The 23,508-nt window shown below is 48.1% G+C and overlaps 1 protein-coding gene across 1 annotated transcript in view; it reads left to right on the top strand.

Moving 5' to 3' along the window:
• MDN1 (midasin AAA ATPase 1) overlaps positions 1-23,508 on the top strand; it is a 2,142,100-nt gene that overhangs the window by 776,626 nt on the left and 1,341,966 nt on the right. Inside the window, exon 40 of the mRNA XM_086926648.1 lies at positions 4,057-4,245. Coding sequence (XP_086782774.1) covers positions 4,057-4,245 — 189 coding nt within the window. The remainder of the gene's footprint in view (positions 1-4,056; positions 4,246-23,508) is intronic.

The following is a 23,508-nucleotide window of genomic DNA, read 5'->3' on the forward strand; positions in this document are numbered from 1 at the left end:
TCAACATTGTTGTAAGGCATCAGCTTTTGTCCCAAGAGCATTGTTTCTGGGGTAAACAGTATGGGGTAACCCAATATTCTCTATAGCTTGTCGGCTATACTGTTCCAAAAGGGCTGTATTTTTGGGCAGCAGCACCATATATTGGAAGATCACATTGGGATACCTACTTTTCATGTTTTCTGGGGTGTAGTGCAAACCATACCAAAATGTATAGTGCATCTCCCTGCTGCGTATTGCTTTGTTTTTTTTATTTTTTAAACTGATGTAAGCGTACAGGGGTGATGCCTATAGACAGTTTTGTGTTAACCCTTCTGGAAGCAGACAAAACTCCAGTGAAGCATGAGTGTGAGAAGGTGGCCTGATATGCAGTGCTCACTATTCTAGTGAACACTATGTATCAGTCTAGCAACCCTTATTGATGATTGGTTGTAAGTCAACCTTATAGACCAGCTATCCTAGTAGCGTGGATACGAGCAGTCAAAGGCTAAAGACTCGAGAGGGAATGTTAAGCCATCTGTTTACCACACATATACCCCTTGAACACCAAGTGAAAGGACACCACACAAGTGTTATGAAAATAAACAAGTTATTTATTAAGAATCACAACAGCCCTGTACTCTTTATGAGGACAGGGTACTAAGCACAAAACAAAACCTTTACGAAAATACTTAAGTTAGCACAGTATACACAAATGCCCGAGGGGCACGGAAAACCATATACTCTGAAAGTGGAATGCGAAATTACTAGCAGGTAAGTACAGTACTAATAGGCTTTGGAATCGCTAGATCTTGACTATAGAATCTTCAGATTACTTCTAGGAGACCCAGGGGACTCGGGTGCAGAGTGTGCACTCTCACGCGTGATGCGGGACAAAGTCTATGGTAGCTAGAAATGACAAAGTTAGTGTTCTCGGGCGAACCCGACCTGGTGGGAGGAAAACGAAAGTGGATTCTGACCCTTGGATAGTGAGGCTATGCTGGGGCACCGAAATGCCGAAGTTACCTAGCCCAGGGGCTGCAGCTGCATAGGTCTCAAAAGACGTCGGGAATCCTCGTAGACGGACCAGGAGCCTGGAAGAAAGAAGTTGCTGGCAGGCGACCAGTGAAGAAAGTTCGATGGATCCAAGCCTGGATCGATGGAAGATGACACCTGAAAGCAGAGGGGACCAAGTTCGTGACTACTAGCCAGTAGTCAGGTGGCACCAGGAGGGCACCGGATGGTAGTCACCTCTACTAGGTGAGTGGGTGACGCTGTGCTCGCAGATCTCACGGACCAGGAGGCGTTGTCGGCGACCAGGATGGAGGAGCGAGCTGTCCCACGAAGATTGAAGCTGTCGGCGTCGCTGGACCCAGGATTGGGCAACAAAGCCTTGGCAAATTCAAGCCCACGCGGTGGACTCAAAATGGCGTCTGGAGTGGACCAGGAGGGTCCGGGGTGCTTCTCTGATGCAAGGAAGCAAGGGCCAGTCTGGAGCAACCAGACCAGCAGCAGTGATGTCGTCGGGCGTCGTGTAGAAGGCCACAAGCCAGCCGGCTAGTAGCCACACAGCGCGGTGAGCGCGCAAAAGCAGAAGGGCCCCACGCAGATCGTGGAGATGCTGGAGGGCTGATCTTCAGTGCTGGAGCTGCTCAGGGTTGGGGCTTCTCGGACCCCAAAGCACTCACCAGTGGAGCACACGGTGGGCTTGTTGCAAAGAAGTCGTGCAGTCTTGGCGATCGTCGGTCCCTCGAGGTCTCGTCGCACTCACAGTTCTCAGCTTTGCTGTAGAGGTGAGTAGAGGTCAGAGGTGCCAGGGAAGCAGAGTCTCGTCGAGCTGGGTCGTCGGATTCGTGAAGGACTTGCAACAGACCGCAGTGTTCTTAGGATGGTGCCCGCTTGATGCAGGGTGACTACTCCTTAGCCACAAGGGAGAATCTTGAAGAAGGAAATCTTGATGCCTTTCGCAGAAAGTCGGGTCTTGATTCCAAAGATGATCTAATTTGAACAGGGGGCCCGCTCCCATCTTCCTACTAAAAAAGGGGGCTGACCCGGTGACTAGGTCCTGCCTATGGGTGGGACTAGGAGGGGGGTGGTTACACCCCTCTGCCATGCCGGACTTTCCCCAGGCCAGGGGCTGGTGTGCCCCTGGAACTGGTTCTGACCGGCCTATGCGTAGTGAGCACCGGGGTGCCACTCAGCAGTCACCTTCCTGTAAAGCCCTGCCTACCCAGGATACACAAAACCATGTCTGGGACGGTGCTAGCACCGCCCCTGACAGGAAACCCTTTGTCCAGGCTCCCCTCGCTGGAAGGACTCCCAGCTGCAGGGGGTCAGACTCGTGTCTGTGGTGGTAGCATCCATTTTGTGGAGCTGAGGCTTCAGTTAACTTTAACCGGGGTTCACAGTTACATACATGTCGTGTCCCTCTAGAAGGGTGGAATGCTAACCCCGTCGCCAGAATTGGCGAGGGGTTAGTATTCCAATTCGTATGACACCTTACTCGACATGTTTTGATAAAGCAATACCAAAGATAGCATTTAACCGCGAGGATTATAATGCACTTAAGAGTATATGGTATGCGATATCATGGAACAGCTATTAGGACTTGGTTCCGCAAGCTGCAGACAGGCTCAGCTCATGCCAGAGCACCATCTCACACGATTCCAAGCACTCTGCCTTCAGGATTGTCAAGGCCTGCCATAGGAGTGACTGATAGGAATCTGTGTGTCCATTTTAGGGTTAGGTATAGGTATACTACACCTACAGCAAAGGGTGATTACACGACTTTGCCCCAGCTGTCATGCAGCCAGTTGTGTCAAATTTAGGAGGCCATCCAGGGGTGGCATAATACATGCTGCAGCCCTGGGTACACCTATGCCCTGAGTTACAGGGTCTGATAAGGTGGCCCAGTACCAATTGGTAAATGCACCTAGGGTACATGTTGTAATTTAGAGAGAGAACAGCCAGGCTGTGGGTCTGATTGGCAGGCCCACAGCCAGAGAAAGTCGTAAACCAGTGAAACAAAAGCAAAAAATCTGGGTGATCTTAGGATTGCAGACCCTACTCTCCTACAATGAGGTTGCCACTTATTGACGCTACAGAACAATTGCTCGAAAGAGCTTCTGGATCCTGTCTGGTGCCTTTGGGAAGTCTGAGGAATCTGCAGTTAGATATAGCATCCATCAAACAGAGCGTTAATAAAGGTAAGTAATTTGTTCTTTCATATCAGGAAGACCATGAATCTTGAAACAGCAGCTCAGTTTTAGTGATTGCATGACAAATGTATTTAGTTTAAGGTTTTTTCCAAAATGGTCCAGAAGTGATGCCACCAGAAGTATTGTGGGTATGTTTTGTTTATGGGGGCGTTACGCTTGGAGAATTCTCTAGTAAAAGCTGGACTTTTTCTATTGTTTTAAAAATGGGATGTTGACATTATTTAAGTTTTTAGAGTCAAAACTTGACGTTTATTCAAATTTTAAAAACAATTGAATTGGTGACTTTCAGAGAGATGTGCTGTGTTTAAAATTGGTGTTTCATTTTAAATGTTTTCTGGCATCCTACTCCTAACTTGTTTGAATTTAGAAAAGATTCTCCAAGAATAAACTCATTCTAATAATTCCAGATGGTAGCTTGGGGTCCTGCATTTTAAGTGACTCTTGATATTGCAAATGACACATTGTTTATTTTGTGACATCAACTTTAAAACATTCCAGGGAGGCTTGCTTTACATTTTCTCTCCAATATTTCAAGATTCACATACTCTTGTGAGATTGCTATACCTGCTTTGGCAGGAATTAAACCTAGTGGATGCTTAAAATGAAAGCTGTAAAGGAAATAGGTGTTAATACTTTTGTAATGTGTCATAAATAAGAAATATTAATCTGATCTCCTTAATGCTTCATATCCGACATCTACTTTTCAGGCTTTGCACTAGAATCGGGCCTTAAATGTAGATATGTATTTAAAGATAATAGACATGGTCACTAAATCAGTACTAATTGTTCCCTTACAATTGACAGTCTTTCTAAATGTTGGTGTTGAAGAATGTAGTCTTGATTGACCTTTATTTTTTTCCAGATTGACCAAGAAGTAATGATTGAAAGAAAGTGGGGTCAAAAAGGAGGACCATGGGAATTTAATCTACGTGACCTATTCCGCTGGTGTCAGCTCATATTGGTCGATCAGTCACCTGGTTTCTATGATCCAGGGCAACATGTGTTTTTGGTCTACGGTGAAAGAATGAGAACAATGGAAGATCGTAAAAAGGTGACACTGATTGTAGAATTATCAACAGTGCAGTTTGCATGCGCATTCTACGCAGAGGTTTTTTTTACTAAACGTTTTCACTCTATGCTGTTTAAAAGCTAGATCATTGGTCCATATGGTGAGTCGGGTTTAAGTTTTTTGTGTGGCTAATGTATCTCTAGAATACTGCTAAGCTCTGAAAAACATTTTAGAAACGTGAGAACTGCAGGTAGAGCTATAGGATACTTCTAAAGTAGCATAGCAGTGGATGTTTGTAGCCCCAGTTTCTGAAGACGGTTGGTGCGTAAGACATCTAGTATACATATATTGATGGCTTCTTTGACAACCTATTCCACACATGAATTGAAACTACTGCTTCTTTAAAAAGCTGTCTTCTGGCATGATTCCATAGGTTTTGCAGAGTGAATCTTTCTGGATTCACTATGCTGTGCATTATTCTGCGGTCTAGTGGTTGGGTCCGAATCGTAGTCTTCTTTTTTTTTTTTTTTGTAGCCCAGCTGGGCATCGACATCCCACCTTTTGTTGTCCTTCCGTGACGTCGGCACTCTTCCTGCGGAAGTTCCCACCCTTGGGCGCCATCTTCAGATTATTTTTTCCGCCGTTGGGTCTGGAACGTTTCCGAGAGGCTCCAGAGTTTTGGACGGGAGAAGACACAGAAGAGTCGAATTTTGCACAGGAAAGACTGCGAAGGCGACCAGGAAAAAACACCTATATGCCGGGACGACGAAAAAGGAGAACTTTGAGGACTTCTACGTCCAACGGAGAATGCGCACACAGGGGGCCCCCTGAGCGCGAGAAATGGACAACACACCTTTTAAATTCTGCCGTAACTGCCACCACAAGTACGCGCAGAAGGACCAGCACCCGGTTTGAAACCTCTGCTTACCGGTCGACCACGAGAGCAAGGACTAAAATGCTTGCTAGGCCTTCACACCGAAGACTCTCTGCGTTAGAGAGCGTCAGAGAAGAGTCAACTACAGCATGCAGGGGAGAGAGCAACAGCCGTCCCTCCAAAACCTGGGGTCATCGAGCGACGAGGAGGACAACATCGCCGGAGAAGACTACACGGTCGTAGAGACAGATAAGAAAACTTCTAAAGAGGTAGGAGAGTCATCGACCCCGAAAGCCCCGACAGACCCTCGAAGGTCTGAGTCAGACTCTCGAAAAACTGAGTCTAAGTCCTCCAAGGGAGCACTGGCGCCGAAAACCTTGACGGCCGCAGCTGCATCCAAGGACAGAGAGCCCAGCGGATCCTTCGAGAAGGACTCCCAGGCGGCGAAGACCGGCGAAAAGCCAAGGTCGTCGAAGCACGTCCCCGAAAAGGAACGTCCGACTTCGAAAGAGAAGGCCCCAAAGGCCGCCTGGATGTCGACAAAGGACCCAAAGCCTGCTTTGACGCCGAAGTACACGGCGAAGAGAACAACTGAACAGTCCGCCGCCAAACAGGCCGCCGAACAGGCCGCCGAACAGGCCGCCGAACTGGAAAGGGAGAAAAGACGGCTCGAGGCCGAAATGGATAACATCCTTCAAACAAAGGAGGAGTTTGACGAACTGCTCAAGCGATTCACGATTCCGTCGAAACCGCAGACGGTTATAGTTGAGTTAGAAGAAGAGGAGGAGGATTTCGAGGCCGAAGAGCCGCCGAAAAGCCCCGAAACTCTAGAACATCAAGAGGAAGAAAACTTCCACTATGATGAGGAGGGTGACGACGACCAGCGGACGATCCTGGGATCGGCATCCTCTGGGACACAGGACCTGGAGTGGCAGGACCTCGACACCGAAAGTCCAGAAGAGGGCGTAGACACGTACCCGTCAAGGCCTTCGCCGCCAGATGACATTTGGGCATACAATATGGTCCTCAAGGACGCGGCAACGACGTTTGGAGTAGAGCTTGAAAAAGAAAAACAAAAGTCAGACTTCCTCTTGGAGACCCTACTCCCCACACAGACCAGGAGCCAGAATCTCCCAATGCTTGGCAGTGTCATGGCTCAGGGGAAGGAGGCATTCAAGGATCCGGCGACATGCAGGTCCGTTACGCCGAGGACAGAGAAGAAATACAAGCACTCCACGAAAGATCCCCCGTACATCAGAGGGACAATCCTAGCGGACTCCATTATCACAACGACTTCAAGGAAGAGGGCAAATGTGCCAACGACATCCGGGCCACCACCAGACAAGGAAAGCAGGAGGATGGACCTGACGGAGATAAAGATAGAAAGGAATGCAGCAATGCATTGGCGCATGGCGAACTCAAACACCCTACTGAATAGGCACCAGTACCAAATCCTGGACCAAATCGGGCACTGATGAAGCACCTCCCAGAAGAGTACCAACAAAGAGCCTTGCACCTTGTGGAGGAGGGGGAAAATGTGGCAAACGCTTGCCTCAAAGCAGCTTTGGATGGAGCAGACACATCCAGCATGCTGATGATGTTGGAAATCACTGAAAGAAGGCAAGCCTGGCTCAGGATCTCAGGCTTCAAACCACAGGTACTGCACAACATTCCTAGCACCCCATTCAATGTGGAGACGCTGTTTGGAGCGCCGGTGGATGAAAAACTCACCCAGCTTAAAAAGGAAAACGACACTGCAAGGTCCATGGGGGCCTTACAATTCAGAGGAGGCAGGCTAAGTCACTTCTTTAGAGAGTGTAAGAAGATAGCCACAGACAAGTGGATACTAAACATCATACAGTTCGGATACTGTATAGAACTGGAAAGGACACCGCCAAACAGAAAACCAAAAAAGAGGGCGCAGTCAGCAAAAGAACCGGAACTGCTTCAAAAGGAAGTGGAGGAACTGCTCCAAAAGCAGGCCATCGAACCAGTACCATAGCAAGAAAGGAACAAGGGAGTGTACTCCATCTACTTCCTGGTACCAAAGGTGGACGAAACACTAAGACCCATCCTGGACCTCAGGTTCCTGAACAAATAAAGACGCAAAAATTCAAAATGACGTCTTTACAGGAGGCCATTCCCCAGATAGAGGACGGACATTTCATGGCCACCATAGACCTCAAAGATGCCTTGCTGCACATCCCGATGAACAGGCGGCACAAACATCTGCTCAGATTTACCTTCAACAAACATCACTACCAGTTCACAGCCCTAGCGTTCGGCCTAAAGTCTGCACCAAGGGTTTTCACCAAGTGCCTCGCAGCAGTGGCAGCGTACATGAGAAGGGAAGGGATCCATGTATACCCTTACCTGGACGACTGGCTAATAAAGGCAAGTTCACACAGGACATGCACGGAACATGCCCAGCGCGTGACAAATACTTTGATGGACCTGGGATTCTCCATTCACTGGGGGAAATCCTCTATGGAACCGGAACAAGTAAAAATCTTCCTAGGGGCACGGATCAACACCATACAGAGCAAGGTGTTCCCCAGCGACAAGAGGACACAGGCGCTACTGAAGGAGACGCACCTCTACCAGAAGGGGCGAGCTCTGACAGTGAGGACAGCGAGCAAGGTCATGGGCATGATGGCCTCCTGCATACATCTAGTACCAAATGTACACCTCCACATGAGACCATTCCAAGAATGGCTGCAAGAATGATGGTCACAAGCTACAGGGAGTTTTGAAGACCTAGTGGTTGTAACGCACGCAGTGCAGGAGGAGATGTCATGGTGGAACATGGAGAACATAACAAAGGGAAAGCCTCTAACACCACCGACCTCAATGGTGACCATCACGAAAGACGCATCCCAGAATGGATGGGGAGCACACATGAGCAAGCTCAGGGTGAGGGGTCTGTGAACTCCTGCGAATGCGGTCAAACACATCAACTATCTAGAACTGAAGACCGCGTTTCTCGCCCTGAAAGCATTCCAGACGAAACTGTACAGCCAGAGAGTGTTGATCCAGATGGACAATACACCACGACGATGTTCTACATCAACAAACAGGGTGGAACGCAATCTCCGCTGCTACCGAACCTAGCACTGAAGATATGGAGATGGGCCATCCCACTAAAGATAGACCTGCTAGCCATACACCTGCCAGGGAAAAGCAATGTGGAAGCAGACTGGCTAAGCAGACAGACATCGGCATCCCACGAGTGGGAGCTCAATGCACAGGAAACGCAAAGGCTATTCAGGAGGTGGGGAACACCGACAATAGACCTTTTTGCAACACACCAGAATACAAAATGCCAAAGCTTCGCATCCAGGGAAAGGTTCCCTGGGGAATGCCCTATGGATAAGCTGGTCGAGGACATTTGCTTACGCTTTTCCCCCGATACCTCTGATACACAGAGTACTCAACAAGTGCAGGACCAGCAACATGACTCTGATCCTGGTGGCGCCACAATGGGCCAGGCAGACATGGTACTCACAGATAATGGAAATGGCACAAGGTGCACCCCACAAGTTCGGGAGAAGAAAAGACCTACTGTCCATGCAAAACGGAGAGGTACTACATCCAGAAGCAGAGAGCCTCAGCCTAGCAGCATGGCTCCTGAAGACCTAGAGTTCGCTCACCTGAAGTTACCGGAGAGCACCCTGCGGGTACTGCGAGAGGCAAGGAGTCCTAGCACACGAAGGTGCTGTTTGGCAAAATGGAAAAGGTTCACACAATGATGCAGCAAGAAGAAGCTACACAGAAAGATGACAAGGGAGTCAACAGTGTTAAGGTACCTCACGCACCTGCTGAAGGCAAAGCTAAGCTCATCCTCGCTGAGAGTACACTTGGCAGGAATTGTGGCCTACACATGAGGAGAGACTGGAAAGAATTTTCTTTACGTCACAGATAGTAAAGAGATTCATGGAAGGGGCAAAAAGGAACGCGCCACCTAAGAGGATGCTGCCACTATCATGGAACCTTAATCTAGTCCTAACAGAGCTCATGAAAGCACCTTTTTAACCGATTCATAAGGCTTCCCTACAAATGCTAACAATGAAAACAGCCTTCTTGATGGCTATCACCTCCCTGCGTAGTGTGAGCCAACTACAGGCGCTAACGCTACAAGAACCCTACATCCAAATTCACAATGATAGGATGGTGATGAGAACGGACCTACACTTCATGCAAAAGGTGGTGTTGGGGTTTCATATCAACCAGACAGTTCAAATACCAAGTTTCTTTTCAAAAACCAACAAGCACAGAGAGGGCACTCCACACTCTGGACGCTAGAATGGCAGTAATGTACTACATAGAAAGAACAAAGGAACTCAGGAAGACGAAACAGTTATTTGTGTCCTTCGCAAGCAGTTTCCTGGGTAGACCAGTAACAAAGGGGACCTTCGCGCGATGGATCTCACAAACTATACAATTCTGTCACAAACCAGCAGACCAAGAACTAGCGGAGGGGGCACGTGCCCACTCAACTAGGAAAAAGGGAGCAACGATAGCCTTCCTGGCTAACACACCCATTCAAGACATATGCCTGTCGGCAACATGGGCTTCAGTGCACACGTTCACTAAGCACTACTGAGTGGATATACAAATGAACAAGGAAGCACAAGTAGGACAGAAAGTGCTTCAACATATATTCAACAGCCAACGCTCATCTTCCACCCAGCCGCCACAAAAGTAACAAACCGCTCCAAAGTCTATGCACAGCATAGTGAATCCAGAAAGATTCACACTGCAAAACTAATAGTTTCCTACCTGTCGGTGTAGTTTTGCAGCTTGAAGATCTTTCTGGATTCACTAGCGAACCCGCCCACCTCCGCCAGAAAGATGAGGCTGGAGAATAAGGTAGTGAAAAACAAGGACAATGCTGAAACAGACACCTTGAAGGATAAAGCGGATAAAATAACTTACTTGAACATTGCCAAGGATTCGCAAAAACATAAAACTGGAAAAAAAGAATCCGAAGATGGCGCCCAAGGGTGGGAGCTTCCGTAGGAAGCGTGCCAACGTCACGGAAGGACACCAAAAGGTGGGACGTCGACGCCCACCTGGGCTACAAAAAAACAAAACAAAAAAATTTAAGAAAAGACTACGATTCCGGACCCAACCACTAGACAGCGGAATAATGCACAGCTTGGTGAATCCAGAAAGATCTTCAAGCTGCAAAACTACACCGACAGGTAAGACACTATTTGTTTCTTTTCAAGAAAACGTCTATAAGCCTGTAAGTCAATCACTGCTCATTAACTACTACTTAATAAAGTGTAATCCTGATCCTGAGTTAGATAGGTGTACATTGGGAGAGTTTCCCTGCTTTACTTCTCTTGCTCCTTGATGTTTTGAAATTAGCGGTCTGTTTCTAGTAGAACATTTTATTTTGTGTATGTTTACTGGAAAGTCTACGAAGATGTTAGCATTTTTGTATACGACTAAAGCCTTTCCTTTTTTAGTTCAACCCATTTCTAGACATAATTTATTTTGAAACCCTGTGTAGTAAATGTTTTTGATGGGTGCTTCTTCCTGTAGACTCATGATCCTAAGAATATTTTATTGCATCTGGCTGGTCTGGAAAAGCTTTTCCACAGCAGTAGCTCCCCATCGCTACCAGGTGGCACAATTCTGCTTCTGCCACAACACCTTCAGTCACAAACATATAATGGATGCCGACCTGCTCGCTCATATGGGTTTCTGTTTTTTTACGGCTCATTGTTGCGGTCTGGTGCGCACACAGTGCTTCACGGATAAAAATTCCTCTACTTTTGACCGCAGTATAGGCAAATGTCTTTCCTAAGAGGTTTCAGTTTCAGGGTTGAAGACTCGTCATAAGCCTCTCATCTGATAACTGCATAATATGGTGCCTTGCATCCGAATAAAGCATTGCTACCTGCACTACATGTTCCCTGATGTACGTGAAGGCCATAAGAGAGCGGGAGACAAAGTTAGTTAGGACACACCAAAATGCACCCCTTCTTTAACAGTTATGTCTCCTCCGATTGAACAGTCCCCTAACAGTTCTTCCCCCAGAAAGCACCAGAGAAAGAGAAATCCTCTTCTTTTATGAAACTGTCCCATTACCAGTTCTGTTCGGAGTCAATTGCTGCTTCCCTTCACTGTTTTTCCTCATCATCTAAGCCAATTCCAAAGCTGTAGAGTATGTAGCTGCAATATCCGACTCGTCGGCCAACCCCACACAAATTGCAGCCTCCCATTATTCCATTGTGGACATCCTTCAGATGTGTTTGGTACCCTCTGGACCACTACCCGAGGGTAGACCCACTTCTTCGGTCTTGGTAACTCAGGCAGCTCTGACCTCAACACCTTTGTTCCTCCACAGGCCTTGGCGTCCACACCTAAAAAGAAGTGACCTGCTGCCTGGGGCCATTTACAATGTTGCACCCAGAGCCGGTCCCGTTGCCGTGCCATAATGAGTTGTTTCCGATGCTGCACTCAAAGTTTGCTGAAGTTATCTGGTTGCCACCAGAAGAGGCCAGATATTGCCATGATGAACAGCTCTTGCCTAGGGATAGAATAGAATTTTGCCCAGATTGAGGATGTATTAGGATCCTATTTCGTAGCTATAACTATGCCTCTTCCACAGTGATGCGTAAGGTGGTGGTAACTTTAGGCTTGACTTTAACTTCTGTGTACCCAAATTCTAAAATTTCTGTGGAAAGTTTTTCAATTTCTATATTGGCTGCTCATCCCGTGTTCCCCTTCAATGGGTCAGTGCAGGAACCTGTCTTGCCTGTCTGGAAATAGCCTCTATGGGAGCCCAGCAGTCAAGACAAGTTGCCAGATGCCATAGGAGTACTTTCGGTGATTTAAAACTTTTGTTTGTGCTCCAATCATCATAGAGCCTGATGGTGTGTGATTTATTCTCTGATCTGAACCCCAATGCCTTTCTTACAGCCCCTCTGGACAGGGCACCTAAATGGATAGCTTCAGTGGCTGAAGGTTTTAGATTCAGGCAGTTTCACTCTTCGTATGGCAAATGCCACATGCCTCTAAATCTCAATGTCCATGCTGTCTGGCAGTTGCAAAACCAACATTTGCGAACCCACAGCATAACACATGAATAAGCCATTCTCGGTTTTGATCTGTGAAAGCTTGCATGCTTCGAAGAAGATCCTGAAGTGCAGCTTGGATTCTGTGGATACAGTCCTTGTAGATGGGTACATCTTTCAGACTACACTGTAAGGCATGGGGGCTTTAACTGGCTATCCGGGAATTGTCCAGGCTATATCACCTGACATGCCCTCATATGTTGAGGGGGTTTCTAGAGAGAAAGCCTAATCCTCCCATGAATGCTTCAAGAATTGTATCGAATGTCTCATTCACTGGACTTTGCTTATCGAGTTTAGGAAATCTATCAGCACTACAGATTATTTTAAATGTATTCTTCTAACTTCAGATTCCTCTCAAAATATCTTTAGGTGCCTGACTGGATCCCAAAATGTTGTCAGCAGAGCTCTTGAATCCGTCTCAATCCCAACTCAGGTCGTGGCCTGACCCAGCTCCAGAACACTCACTGCTTGTACATCCTTTTACCACCACTACTGCAGGGCCATCCTCTGAGGCTCCATCATCTTTTTGGTTCAGATTCAGACGTGTCTCTACCTCCGGGGTATAACAATGGTGATGATTGCTATGATTTACCCCTGCAATGAGATATATACATTTTTATATATGGGTCTACTGGAGGCCAGTGGGCTGGTTACTTCCACTGATATGGAGTTGGTGTCTCCCTTGGGTCCCCAATAGAAGAGTTCTTTCTTTGCTGTAGTAATTTGACATGGTACTGAGGTCCTTGACCTTCACTAGCCTTCTGTGGAAATAAAAATGAATTTCCTTAATGAAGCTCTGCAACCTGGGCCTGAGTCCTTACTTCCATTCAGTGAACCCCTAACTGATACTCTGGACACACTTGGTCAAAGACTTGCTTTTGCCTGCTGGTTAACAGTCATAGGCATAACCATGACATTCTTGCCCAGCATACTGCTCCAGAGAGTTTTGTTGTCCAATCTTCCACTAGCAAGGTGAATCCTGTATCATTACCTACGCCCCCCTGAACAGGTAGTCGAGGAGCATTGGGGTGTTTGGGAAACAAATTTTCTATTTGGCTGTTATACCCTTGAGGTCAGTTAATGCTGTTTGTGTGTTAACACTACACGCCAACTGGGACATGGCCATCGAGATCTAGCTGGTGGTCCTGGAAGAATTTATCTCCTCGTTGGCTCAAACTTTTCCTGGATAGTTCAAGATGTAGCCAAATATGGGATTCGAGCTGTTGTGTATTCTGCTGAATGGTGGGGAGAGCAGTCCGGGCTAGTCGGTGCTCCGTCACCATAAGCAAATGTGATCCAAGGGTGTCTCGGGTGATTTGCAGGCATCCCTTATGAATTTGCCTTTTTATGTATCCAACCTATTTGGTGAAAAAGCTGATGTTAGAACATTTTAAGGAAAGGCGATTCACAGCATGTTTATTAGGTCTCTCAAACCCGGCCAGACCGTTTCCCCAGCCTTGTTGCCCTTTACAGGGCCACTCAAGATGGTTGGCAGTACCAGTCTTCTCTGCCCTCACAGCTGTCACCTCAATCCTGTCGTGGCCAGGAGCAGGGTTCAAACAGACAGCATGCAGGTCCTAAAGAACACTAACCTTCCAGATGCCCTTTCCCTGTGTCTTCACCTTCTAAGCTGCTTTAGTTTGCCCTTAGCGGCGCATACCCATCCTGCGGGAAACAGGCTCCAACACTTAATCCCATAATGGCAGGCAATCCAATCCGACAGCTGGGTCCTACTTATCATTCAGCATGGCTATGCCCTTACATTCCTTTAAGACCCACTGCAACTTCCTTCCACACTAGAACATCTCTCAGCAGAGCACCTATCTGTCTTGCTGCAAGAGATGCAAGATCAATTTTTTTCAAAGGCGCCATCCGTACTCGGAGGCAGTTACAGATTGTTACTCTTGCTTTTTCCTTGTACCAAAGAAGGATGAATGCCTCTGTCCTATTTTAGATCTTCACAGTCTGAATGTCTACCTGCAGAAGGACAGATTCAAATGCGAACTCTGGCTCCATGTTCTGTCCGCTCTGGATTCAGACTGAATGGTGTCTTTGGACCTCAGGACCCATGTTTTCATATATCCGTTGTGAGGAAATGGGGTGCATTGTAATACACAAAAGCTGAGAAGCCTGCTGGGGCAAATTGGTAGCCTAGAATCTTCAACTGCTGACAACCGCCACAATACAGCACCAGGGACCTGGACTCAACACACAAAGATGCACCAGAGATTGCTGAGCTCGGAAGTGCCATCGGAGTGCAGCTGGGACCCCCAGAAACATTAGTTATAAACACACAAAGGAATGGTCTATGACTGCAATACTGGGCGACATATAGTCCTGTGGCAACTGGAATTCTGCCAGTATGGAGAGGGCTTCGAGCGACGTTGACCTTGTGACTAGAACCGCCTCCCCTGCTTCGTAGGACCAAGGAGTAGTCGCAGCAAGACCCCTGTCTACCACATCACATCCCCAGCATCCTTTGAGCATCTTGAGCATTGTTTACTGGGATGCCTCAGGGTAGCCATGCGCTATACAAGAGCGTATTCATTCATTACTCCTCTTAGTTCGCCTGCATTGTCAGCCTCTCTTTGCCGGTTCCACAGTGCAGCAGGGTAGTCCTGCCTCAGTCCTTCTTCCCGTCCAGCCTTGATCTGAGTTTGGGGGACCAGATGTGTTCTATTTATGCCCAGAAAATGCCCTCAGGGTAAGATGCGTTGTATCCAATGGGCCACCAGGTTCCCTCCCACTTGATGACAACTTCCTGCGAAGTGCTGCATCCATTCTCCCCACTTCCAATATGGCAGGACCCCTCTTCCTTCATATGGAGCTCAGTAGCCCAACCCAGTGGTGTGACTACCAAGGGTGCTTCAAGCCGCTGAAAAACTGGTTTGACAACTGGCTTTCCCTTCCCTGTTCATAGTGCCAGCCTGTCTGCCTAAAAAATAGAGCCCCTTCCCCAAGTGCCCCCCATTTGCCCTTAAAAGGCTGCTACATTTTTTAAGCTCACCTTTTGGTCTAACCCTTGTGTGGCTTTCTGCCTGAGGCAGGTAATCCCTTCTCTAGTGACAGGCCTATATTTGTATCTTACCTGGGAGACATTAGCACATATCCCCAAGAGGTCAAAAAGCTGTCTGCAGGACTGCAGGAAAAGGCTCCTTTTTGCATGGTGGGCCCCCACTTTTTGCCTGATGCTTGATGCTCTTTGACTAAGTGGGCCCTGGTTTCCTGCTAGCCAGGTACCCAGGGCCTGTGTTCTTTCCCTAAAACTGCACCTTTGCACCCCCAATTGGCAACTCTCTGGCCACATGCAAGTCCCTTGTAAAAAGTGCCATGGGTACCAAGGGCACTGTGACAAGGGAAGGCTCTAAGGACGGCAGCACATATTGTCACCCTTAGATGTCCAGTACCTTAACACACACACTGCCCTTGCAGTCTGCATGTTTTGGTGCAGAGAAAAGTGAAGAGTCGACATGGCATACATACCTGTGTGCCTTGCCTACAACCCACTGCCTGTGGTATAGGTTAGACACCCCTCTAGCTGGGTGCACTATACCACTGGTGAGGGTACAGGTGCAGGAGCCCTGTACCCCTACTGTATCTAAGTCAGTTCTTAGACATTGTTAGTGCAGTAAAGCCAAATAGAGTATATGGTCTGGGAGTTTGTCATTACGAGCTCCACAGCACAATCATGGCTTTACTGAATTCAGGGAAGTTTGATATCAAACTTCTCAGACCATTTAACCCACACTGATGCCAGTGTGGGATTTAATTCCTAAATGCTCGAAACCGGTCCCAGGATGCTTTTTTTGCGGTCCAGGGAAGACATGGCTTGGCAGTTCGGGCTAGACTGTTCCCATGACTGATTTGCATATAGCAGTGTCTGAACTGGGGTGGCGAAGTGAGCTAAAGAATGATGATGGATTCAACCCAGATCTGTGACTGGGGGTGAGTGTCTGAAAAGTTTCAGCGCTCCGTCCATCTGTGTTTGCTTTGTTCGCCCTTAGTTGGTAGGGTAGGCCCAGACATGGGTACCTTGCTCACTTTGCCACTGGTGAAGTAGTGTGGCTCACTGGTTAGAGGCGGCAGACCCGAGAGCAGAGGACGGCCCGGAACCAGGGTTCGATTCCCGGTGCGGCAGGTTTCTGGACCAGGGTCAGCGGACTCGATAATTCTCTCGCCTCGGTGCCCACTCTGATCAGCGATCACACTCGGCAACTCTGGGCATTAGCTTGCCTCATCTTCACTAACGGCCCCACCAGACCGCCGGGGATGCCTGGTCTCACCCTGGAGATACCCATTAAGGGACCATCTCTCAGGGAAGCCAGGAAGGGTTTCGCAGCGGTCGAAGCACCTTGGGACCCTCCGGGTAAGTAGTGCGCTATATAAATGCCTATACATACATATTCAAGCTATCCTGACTGATGAGGAGAGTTACCCCGAAACCGGTCCCAGGATGCTTGTTTCCGTTTCAGGGAAGACCGTGGCAGTTTAGGCTGGACTGTTCCCATGAGGCCCAGGGTCAAGACTGATTTGCATATAGCTGGGTCTAAACTGAGATGGCGTATTGAGCTAAAGAATGATGATGGACTCAACCCAGATCTGTGACTGGGGGTGAGTATCTGAAAAGTTTCAGTGCTCTGTCCATCATCTCCTTGTGTTTACGTTATTTTGGCATCCATGTGACCCTCACCAAGATGGTGTACGCCTGCCATTGGGAAAGATTTGTGGCATGGTGTGCATCCAAGAACATTGACCCTCTTCTGGAGGATCTTCTGTTGGGTAGGGTCTTGCACCTGAACTTTCGTCTCCTCCTTCTTCATGCATGGAGGTTTAGTGGTGTCAGTTGACATCTTTTGTAGCCCCTGCCTCGCATGGGGCCTTCCGTGGAGTCACCGTCGTCTTAGACCCCTGCGCCAACTGGTTCGTCGTCAGGTTGTAGGAGGGTGGTGTCATCGGAGCACGGTCCTGCGAGTCTCCCCTCGTCGACCCACGGTGTCGCTGCCTCACCGCAAATCCCTGTGGGGCTCCCTGTGGCGTTGCAGGAGATCAACGGGTCTCAGGGCTCGTCCCCAAGTCCCCCTTGGTCCTCTGTGCAGGCGGCTGCCTCGCCAGAGGCCGAGCCTGCACCGAAGGCTTTCCTCCCCGGCCCAGGCAGTGCTGAGGGTGGAGGCCTGGGCCTGGGGTGCTTTCCCGAGCCAGTCTCTGTCCTCTACGAAGGCGGCTGCCACGTGTGAGGTCGAGCTGGCGCCGTTTCAACGCCGTTCCTTAGCCAAATCGGCTCCGACGCCTCCCCATTATCCTAAGGAGCACGTGGTGGTCGACTCAGCGCGATCGGCGTCACGCCGCGAACTCCACGGCGCCGTGCCGGCGTCTGGTCCTCAACTAGTGTCCAGAGGTTCCTTCCTCTCAGAAGGTTTGTCAGCTCTTGGTCTCTTATTCTCCGGAGATGGGCCGTCGCGTCGTTGCTTTTTCACCTGCGTCTTCTACGGAGGGCTCCTCGCTATCCCCGTGCCTCAGCCCTCAGCAGCTCGTGTTTGGTTGCTCCACCGGCTTCTCCGCCTTCCCTGGGGACCCCTCAGGTTCCCCACTCGTCCGTGGATCCCCCACTATTCAGTGGCTGGCCGCTTGTTCCTCCAACTGGACTTGGGGGCGGACGGCTTAGTTTACAGCCTTCGCCCACGGAGGAATTGCTTTCTGCCCCGCTGCGTCCTACGAAGACCAATGTTGCCTTTGTTTGGGCTATTTCCACGGCGCTGGAATTTTGCGAATGGGTGACTGTCACCCCATTCTCTACGGATCAGCTGTTGTAAGTTCTCCACCAGGGCTCTGGTGGACGGCAGCTGCTTCTTCCATTCGAAGCTTCGCTCCACAACTCTCTTTTGGGACCTTGGGGGCGTCCTGCCATGGGTGATCCGGTGCCTCACCCGCTCCTACACCGCCACCGTCCTGCTCTGCACGACCCGGTCTGCTTTTCATTCCACCCTTCTACACAGGGCCCTCTTCTGCAGACTGCTTTTCCGTCCTTGACTGTGGTGTTGGCTCCTCCATCACGGGAGGCCCGGTGGTTGGTTTCAGGGGGCGTAATATCTTCATTTCCTCCAGTGCTGCTTTGCGAGCGCTTAACACACTTTGTGTGTTGGCCAGGGCTACCTCCAGCTTATTTGATTCTGTGGAGTCCCTTCCATCTCACATCTCCCAAGACGATGCCCGCTCTGATTTATGGCACAATGTGTTGAATGGTCGAGAGTTAGCCACATTTATTCTCTGTGCGGCCTTGGATGTTGCTGATGCTCTTGGCCGTGCTATGGCCAGTTCTGTGGCTCTCCGTCGCCATGCTTGGTTGCAGATGGTGTTTTTCCTGAGAATATTAGGGAGCGTCTTGCTGACCTGCCCTTTGATGCGGTTCTTTTGTTTAACACCCTCGCGGACTCCGCCATTCAACGTCTCCTTGCGGGGCTCCGTCCTCCTCGCCCTCTGTAAGCTTGGCTCGTTGATCTTCCGGGGCTTGGTGGGCAGAGTTATCCCACCTTCTTCTTGGAGTCTGATGATTTGAGTGGCACGCCTGTATGTTCTGTGTGGCTTGATGTTCCTTCAGGGTACCTAGGTTGGCCCCCTCTCCTGTTGGTTGCTGGTTCAGCCCTTTTGGCAATTGTGTGTTTTTTGGCTGATTGGTAAGCCATCTGCGGTTCTAGCCACAGGTCCTTATGTTCTTGTTCTCTGCTGCAGGATTTTTTCCCTAAGTGTGGTTCCCATGTTTTTTTGGGATGTCTTACCCTACTTGTAGCTATTGTATAGCTCTGGCCTATGCTGGGGGGTGTGGACTTCCCATGGACTTCCCTTGCGGGTTCCTCGCCATTCCTTGTGTTAATGTGTACCGCTGGTGTGGTTTCTTTGCTCTTGTCCTGGGGTAGCTTGCACTGCTCCAGGTTCTCTCCTTTTCAGTATCCGCTACATTGCTGGACCGGCTTTGGATGCCGCCTGCGGCGTTGTGCTGTGGATTTTCTCCCCTTTTTTGTCTGGCGTTTCGGCCTGGTCCTCTGTCTGGTGTTCCAGGTGGGATTGGATTCCCTGCCTTTTTTCCTGTGTTGGGGACAGCCTTGTCCGTCCTGCGTAATTCTCCTTCTCTCTTCTGGCTGGTCCCACTTCTTTTCGTGGGTCGGTTTTGTCTGGAACTGCTTCCCTTTAGGGGTTGGTTTGGATTTCCCTGACCTTTGCCTTCGTCTTGCGCTTGGCTTGGTTGCTCGGCTTCATGGTACTTGCCAGCTGCGGCTGTGCATACCTGCTCTTTTGGTCCACAGCCAGGGGCCTTGGCGTGTGCCCGTGTGCCCTTGCCTGTTGTTTTGCTGGAGCCTTGCACGACTGCGTCTGTCTTCTCTCGTCTGCCCTTCTTGACTGTGGAACCTTTCCTGCCTTGCCCGCTGACTCTTGGCTAGTGCCGGTTCAGCTGTCCCCTTCACTTGGTTGTTTTCCTGTGGAGGGCCTTTCCCCATTTCTACCTCTTCTCCTTAGAGTTTGGAGTAACTCTTCCTCGGTAATCCTCTGCTGTTTGTTCCTCTGAGACTTTCTGTTGGAGGTTCCTGGTACCTTGGAGGGACTGGGGGTGTCCTGGCCTCCCCTTGCCTCGTCCTTACTTCTGCTTGGGTGGGGCTGGACTGCCCTTCTTGTCCCCATGCCACATCCCCTGCAGGGGGCCTGTGTTTCTTCCTAACTGGGGAGGTTCTCTCGCAGGCCCTCCTCCCCTCTGGTTATGGCTAGGGTATCTATTCTACTTTAAGGAAATTGTGGCTAGTAGCCTCTATCAGATGTACAAGTTAGTTACCTTCGGTAACGATGTATCTGGTAGAGACGATTCTAGTCGCAGATTCCTTCATGACCCGCTCTTCCTCCCCGTTCTGCAGGGACCTTCAGCTTGGTTTTCTGCACTCTCTCCCTTCCGGGTGGCTTGTCTCCTGCGAGTGTCCTCTTCACTTCTTCCCCGACGGGATCCTTCGTTCAGTTTGATTGTTCCACCCCTTCCTTGCATGTACAAGGTTGGTTGTTTCATGTGTACTTCTGCATCCCTACATCCTGGTTCTTTCTGGTGTGGGGGCCTATTTACTCTTCTTCCCTTTTAATTGCTTGGAGTTTCTGCTTCCTCTCCAGTCCTCTGAGTTCGGGTATTTTGGCTATACCTCAGCCTTAAGCTCCTTCCAGGGGATACGGCATTCCTTGATGGTGTTGTCTTGGGGTAATTTGCTGTTACTCATCTTTTCCGGACTTGCTGCCCTTCACTGTTGTGGCTTGTGATTGCAGACTCTCTTCGTTTGCTAGGATGTTCCTCACATGTTTTTCTGCCTCCAGGGAGGATGTCACCTTAGCTTGCAAGGTTGCTCCTCAGAGCGGTGCTCTGCTCTTTCCGTGCTATGGCTTTTAGTACCTTAGTGCCTAGCATTTTTCCAAATGGTACTGTTCTTCTTTTGTTTCCTCCCTTTTCTATTTTCACAACTTTTTCGCACACTGTTCCCATACTCTCCACAGTTTTGTTGCGATGTGGAAACTGACGTCAACGCGCCGGGGTGGGGCTTATGCGACCTCACAGACGTCAGGGCAGAGTCACGTGGTACTGCCCCCGTTGTGCAGAGATGCTGTGGCAAAGAAAAGTTTCTGTATCCAGTCTCATGCCTGGGGATAATTCTACGTTCAGGAATCTGCGGCTAGAATCTTCTCTACCAGATACATCGTTACCGAAGGTAAGTAACTTGAACATCAAGGTTAGAACCAGAACACCACTTTTAGTGTAAATTGAAAATCTCTCTAGGTCCTGAAGAATTTCCTCTAGATCACTCTGACATCCAGGCAAGAAACATGTTGACCACATGAAGCTGAGCGCAAAATCCTGACACATTACATCCGGAAGTCGCCACTTTTATCTGGACTTCCATTCCTGTTTTAACACTGCACGGTCTACTGACCCCCACTTTAGCACATCTACATTTTTTAGGTTCCTCACACCCATGGCACCATACGGTAAGGAATAAAAGATCCCTGCCAAAGAGCTCCTCATAGGGTGCCCGTCAGGTATTGCAGCGCCGATCTGAAGAGGAGCATGCCCTATGATGAAGCATGACATCCAGCTGGCTGGACCTGAGAGGGCCCTAATTCCGAAAAGAGGGATTCCCCTTTCCCTACTTTCTTAACAGGACAGCCTATCGTCTTTGCAGTACTCTCTCTCCCTTCCTCCTCCCCCATACCTGCATAGGAACTGCATACCCTTTTTTGTTTTGGACTTTGACTGGGCATGAATGCTGGACCCAACAAAGCCCATAGTCCCCTTTGTTTGGTTTGATGGTATTTTGGGAACCAGGTGTCCCTCTGCTCAGACTGTATATGCCTGCCATTTGGATACATTTGTGACATGATGTGATTCCAAGAACATTAACCCTCTTCCTACACTATTATCCCAAGTGTTATTGTTTGTTTTTCTCTGACCTCTAAGGGCTCTGCTAAGGGCACTTTTAATTGATACGTGATAGCAATTTCGACTTTCATTTGCTGGACTAACCTTTTTAATTAAAGTCACCTGTTGTGACTTGTTTTCTCAAGGGACTAAAACATGTTTCCCTTAAGGCCATTCATAATGAGGCATCAGTCTGGTATTAACGTTTCATATGTGTACACAATGGGATTTTTCACCTGTGCTTCAAAGTATCTAAGCACGACAGTAAACCTATTATAGGGTAGATGTAGTAAAAGAATACTAAACAATTATACCATATGGTCAAGTTATAACACCAAAATCGTGACCACAGGTTACTGGTCACAAAAGAACAATATCCACTCCACAATTCCTGGTTCATAAAATTTCAAACATATCCAAGGTAGTCCAAAATTATTGTCCACAACTGTATATTTGATTGCAGAAATCTTCTTTATTCTTAGTTTCTTTTTGCTTGAAGTCTCAAACTTCCATATATTCAGACTACAGCCAACACGTGTTTCGTCTGGCTCTTCACATTAGCCATTGACTTAATCAGGGCTGTATTTATAAACATCAAATAAATATGTATCAACATTTATTATTAAATCAAAATTATTCATAGTAACTGAAAGGTAAGTAGGAAGTGTAAAGGATCACACTAATGAACTCCAGTGCTTTGTGAAGGGTATAAAGAAGTTAACTACGCCACCAAGGTCATCAGGTCACCACTGTGCAAACCTCTTTACCCAAGATCTGATACAAAAATGACCATAGTCACCTTTTAACGAAAGGCAGAAAACGCCACAGAAGATTCATCTAATCCTCTTGACTAAAACGATCTTCTCGTCTTCTGTATAATAAAGATATATAAGATCAGTAATTTGTTCTACCTATATTACAATACCTTGTCCTATTGTCCATGCTACAATCTAATCAAAACAACAAGTCATCCCTTTCCAATATTACGTACTCCTATTCAATAGTACTTACAACTAGACTCACCGATTCTCTATCTCCCCATCACCTCCCATAAATTACAGGGGATGAAGTATAAAGCGACTCCTGGTTGCACGCGGGATTCGCATATATCTGTAGTGGGTTATAATAAATGTCAATCAGTTCAGTATTGTCATCACAGTGAAAGTCATTATTTTCTCACTGTTAATAAACTACACCGTGATACTTACTTAAGTGTTGGTAAGTATCACGTTACTGAGATCAGAAAATTAGGGTAGTTCAAAATCCTTCGGTATCTAATAAGAATAAAATAATAGTACTATAGCAGCTTCTCTTAAATAAAGAGTTGCATGTCCACTGTTAAAATAACGAACCTTAAACGTAAATAATACTTACTTCAGGCTTAAGGTCTATCTTTAGTGGCCTAAGGATTGATAAATGTAAAAGGAAACTTCAGTTCCAACCCATCAACATGTGTAGTTACTTAATATCCAAGCAATACCCCGGGGGAGAACTCACCAAATGTTTTCGTATCTGTTATCGACCTGTTATAGTCGTCACAAAATAAAAGAACAAAAATTTGTGTGTCTTACTATACGAACGCTAACCTGTTTAGTCAAATTCGGTCAAAATGATAGTCATCTCTTACCCAATATCACCACGTTATCATCTATTCTGAATCCAGCATGCAGCACGGTCGCCATGTTTGTTTACTTATATATACTAAGGGTTTGTGGGCGCCATGTTGTAGTGTGCAATTAACACAATACTGTAATATTTGCGCAGTTGTTCAGAAACTGTCCATCTCACTATAGATAGCGCTCTGCATAAAAATCTGCTATGCACTGGCCAAAAAACAACCCCCTGAGGGTATGCATTCTCATTCCACTAGAACAGAGGCTGCGATCTCCGCATTTGCTCATGGAGTC

Source organism: Lissotriton vulgaris, chromosome 6 (genome assembly GCF_964263255.1).
Source record: "Lissotriton vulgaris chromosome 6, aLisVul1.2, whole genome shotgun sequence".
Lineage (NCBI taxonomy): Eukaryota > Metazoa > Chordata > Amphibia > Caudata > Salamandridae > Lissotriton > Lissotriton vulgaris.